We start from the raw sequence: 3,235 nt of genomic DNA on the forward strand, positions 1-3,235 counted from the left end.
ACACTTACATAGAAATACGGAACGGGGTCAGTGTAAGTGCAGCCTTATTCCTTAAAACTTTAGGTTCACTGAGGAATATATGTATAGGATAAGATTACTTTGGCGTCATGTGTAAGACCATAAGCTACGCAAAAGCTCAACCACCTTTTCCATGACAGTAAAAGGAATTACGCCAATTCTTTTAGGTTCATCACTTTTTGAAACTACAGAAAACATATTCCTTCAATCTCCCCCATTACTTTAGGTTGACGCGCGCTTAATTACCTTTGATTTGGACGCGAATTGAGAATTTGAAGTTTATGAGTTTGAATTCAACATTTTATAAATGATCTATTTAATCTGATAAGTATTACTTATATACTTATTTTGGTGAATTTGTAATACAAATCAATACAACTAGCCAAAATTATTGAGTTTGAAAGAATTCAAAAATTACCCACTCTAAAAGTCTGCCTTGCTTCAACCAGGGGACATGGCCAGTAAACAGTATAGTAAGTATATAAACTTACGACCTTACAAATATAATGGGCTTAATATTAATAACCCTAATATTAAATCCATAGAATTTAAATTGTGAATCCATCTCAAACTCCAACAAATAATAAATATATGAAAACTCATGCTAACAAATATAATGGGATCAATATTAGAAATCCTACAACTAAATTGTGAATCCGCCTCAAACTCCAACCACATATTTTTTATACAAGAAATTAAACAGCAGTCCAACTATCCTAATTTCACACTGCACCAATTAATTAGGTGCATGATCCAATCTAATGAAAAGGTCACCGCACCCCTTCCCTTTCTATGATCCTCTTATTTCCTTACTCTACACGAATTCCCCCTCACCTGATGAAAAAAAAAAGGTTCATTAAAGGATCAATAGATTTTTTTTTGCAAAAAGCCAAATGGGGTATCTAAACTAGGAAGCATGAAGAAATAATAACTTTGGTAGTTAAAGTTTGAAAAAACAGTTGAAATCCAATTCTTAGCATTGATAATAGGCAACTTACATGCTAAGCAATGCAGGGCACATGGGTTGTGAAGAACAAACTTTATCGTTTGAATGATGACACTAGTCTTTTTACACTCGTCCTAGTCATAATTCCACGTCTCTTTTTTAAAAAAATAAATAAAATTTCCTCTATTCAGTGAACCATACATTAGTAGAACAATTTATATAACTTTCAGCAGCAGTAGGATTAATTAATACTCCCCCTGTCCACTTTTATTTGTCATGTTGCGCTTTTCGAAAGTCAATTTGACTAATTTTTAAAGTTAAATTAGATTACGTTAATTCGATATTTTTTTAAAAAAATTAGATATTCAAAAACTATACGAAAAGTACTATAAGTTACAATTTTTTGCATATCAATATGATGAAAATATACATCGTAAAATGTTGGTCAAAATTCTTATTGTTTAACTCTAAAAAAGGAAACCATGACAATTAATTGTGGACGGATGGAGTATGTACAATAAAAATAGATGAATTAAGAATCTAAAATCGAAAAGTAAAAAAGGGGTGCTAGATAGCTCTTTAATTAATTTTTCATCTCTTTTTAGAAAGAATCTTTTTGTATGTTGTCTGCTGCTTTTGATTTTTGATCGTCATCAATGTCATAATCCAACAAATGTTAATTTGCACAGTTGCACTATATATAAATATAACGTTACTCATCATGATCAGGCGAAGTACTCAACCTAAGTTGACACATACATACTGTATTATATAACACAAATAAGATAAGGACTATAGCTATATTGTGTTGAATTTGGGGATATATGGCGAACATGCAGATAGTTCCAGCAGGCAGAAATGTGAATGTAGAGCCTCAGTATGTGGAAATGATGGTTCCTCTATACTCTTATGGTTGTGAGAGAAAAATCAACAATGCTCTTTCCCATATCAAAGGTAAAATTATGTACTATGTCTATATATTGGGACAAAATTTGATGAATTAAACTTTTAATGATTATCGGTTATAATCAGATGTCTTGTCTTTTTGGTTCAGTTAATTTCTAGAGATCTAATGTGTCTACAACATATATGGTACATGAAGATATGTTAAGGCCCAATTAGTCAATGGACAGATATGTTTTGACAGTAGATTTAAGCAATTAGGCCCAACAAGCTAGGCCCAGATAATTTATGTGTTTGTCACTCTGGCTGATGATCCGGTGTGAATAGCTTAATGCTATTGGCACATTTTGTCTATAGTCACTAATCTAATACTACTCAATGACTTTTGTTCGAGTATCAATATCTTTAGGCCATCTAGTTTATAATGAATGTAATAACATATGACATATATAATCGAAGTATATAAATAGGATATTTTGATATACTAGATGGTTAAATGGACGTAAGTTTCCCTATTCTTAATCCAATACTTACTGTTTTTTCCTTGGAGCTTTTGATATATGTACTCATTGTATTAATCCTAGTGCAGGAATATATTCAGTGAATGTAGATTTTGAACAACAAAAGGTGACAGTATGGGGAATCTGCAACAAGTATGATGTGTTAGCTAGAGTTAGGAGCAAAAGAAAAGCGGCTCGTTTTTGGAATACAGAAGACAACAACGTTGTTAACATGGAAGAATATTCAGAAAGAGATTCATCAGCAACTTGTCGTTATCGAATTAGGCCGCCTTTAGCCCTCATAAGGGCTCGATCTCTAAGCTGGAAATTAGCTTTAAAAAAGGCCTTCACAAGATCATATTCATTCTAGTTAAAATATCAACCTCAATTATATATGAGCCACATTGTAAATAGCTGCTGCCACTTATATTAAGTTTTCCTATGTTTGCCTTTTGTGGCACAAATAATCCGTTTATGTTTGTTTATTATGGTCTTTGATTGTTATGGAGTTTTAACATAAAAACTCAACTGCTACTTTTACCTTATTAATGCCTCTAAGCTACTAATCTCACTTAGAAGTACTTGTTAACTAATTGTCAGAATTCCTCATCGCGATGCAATAAATAGTAAATTAGAAACTGAACCACTTTATACTAATATTGCTATAGATAAAGGGGAACCTAATATTATCTCAATTTAGGCATTAGCGAAACCTTCAATGGTCAAGGTGGGTTTGTTCTACTAAATGATCATGAGTTTGAATCCCTTAACATAATTTAACTCTGTCTGAAATTTTGAAATTAACTCGAACAAGATTATTGGCTTAATAATTGAAATTTGATTCTTAGAATCCAAAAAATTAAAAATT

The 3,235-nt window shown here is 31.8% G+C and overlaps 1 protein-coding gene across 1 annotated transcript; it reads left to right on the forward strand.

Annotated features, from left to right (window-relative positions):
• The first annotated feature begins 1,777 nt into the window (after window positions 1-1,777).
• On the forward strand, window positions 1,778-2,865 carry LOC125858527 (heavy metal-associated isoprenylated plant protein 28). Its single transcript, XM_049538329.1, has 2 exons — window positions 1,778-1,918; window positions 2,457-2,865. The coding sequence occupies exons 1-2, from the start codon at window positions 1,789-1,791 to the stop codon at window positions 2,735-2,737; spliced, it is 411 nt and encodes a 136-aa protein (XP_049394286.1). The 5' UTR covers window positions 1,778-1,788; the 3' UTR covers window positions 2,738-2,865.
• Window positions 2,866-3,235: the final 370 nt, after the last annotated feature.

Source organism: Solanum stenotomum, chromosome 3, assembly GCF_019186545.1.
Source record: "Solanum stenotomum isolate F172 chromosome 3, ASM1918654v1, whole genome shotgun sequence".
Taxonomy (NCBI): Eukaryota; Viridiplantae; Streptophyta; class Magnoliopsida; order Solanales; family Solanaceae; genus Solanum; species Solanum stenotomum.

What these genes read in the sequence shown, in the direction of transcription:
- LOC125858527 (XM_049538329.1), top strand. Translation starts at nt 1,789, where the DNA reads ATGGCGAACATGCAGATAGTTCCAGCAGGCAGAAATGTGAATGTAGAG. An exon ending in TGCTCTTTCCCATATCAAAG is followed by an intron (nt 1,919 to 2,456) that starts GTAAAATTATGT and finishes ATCCTAGTGCAG; the next exon opens with GAATATATTCAGTGAATGTA.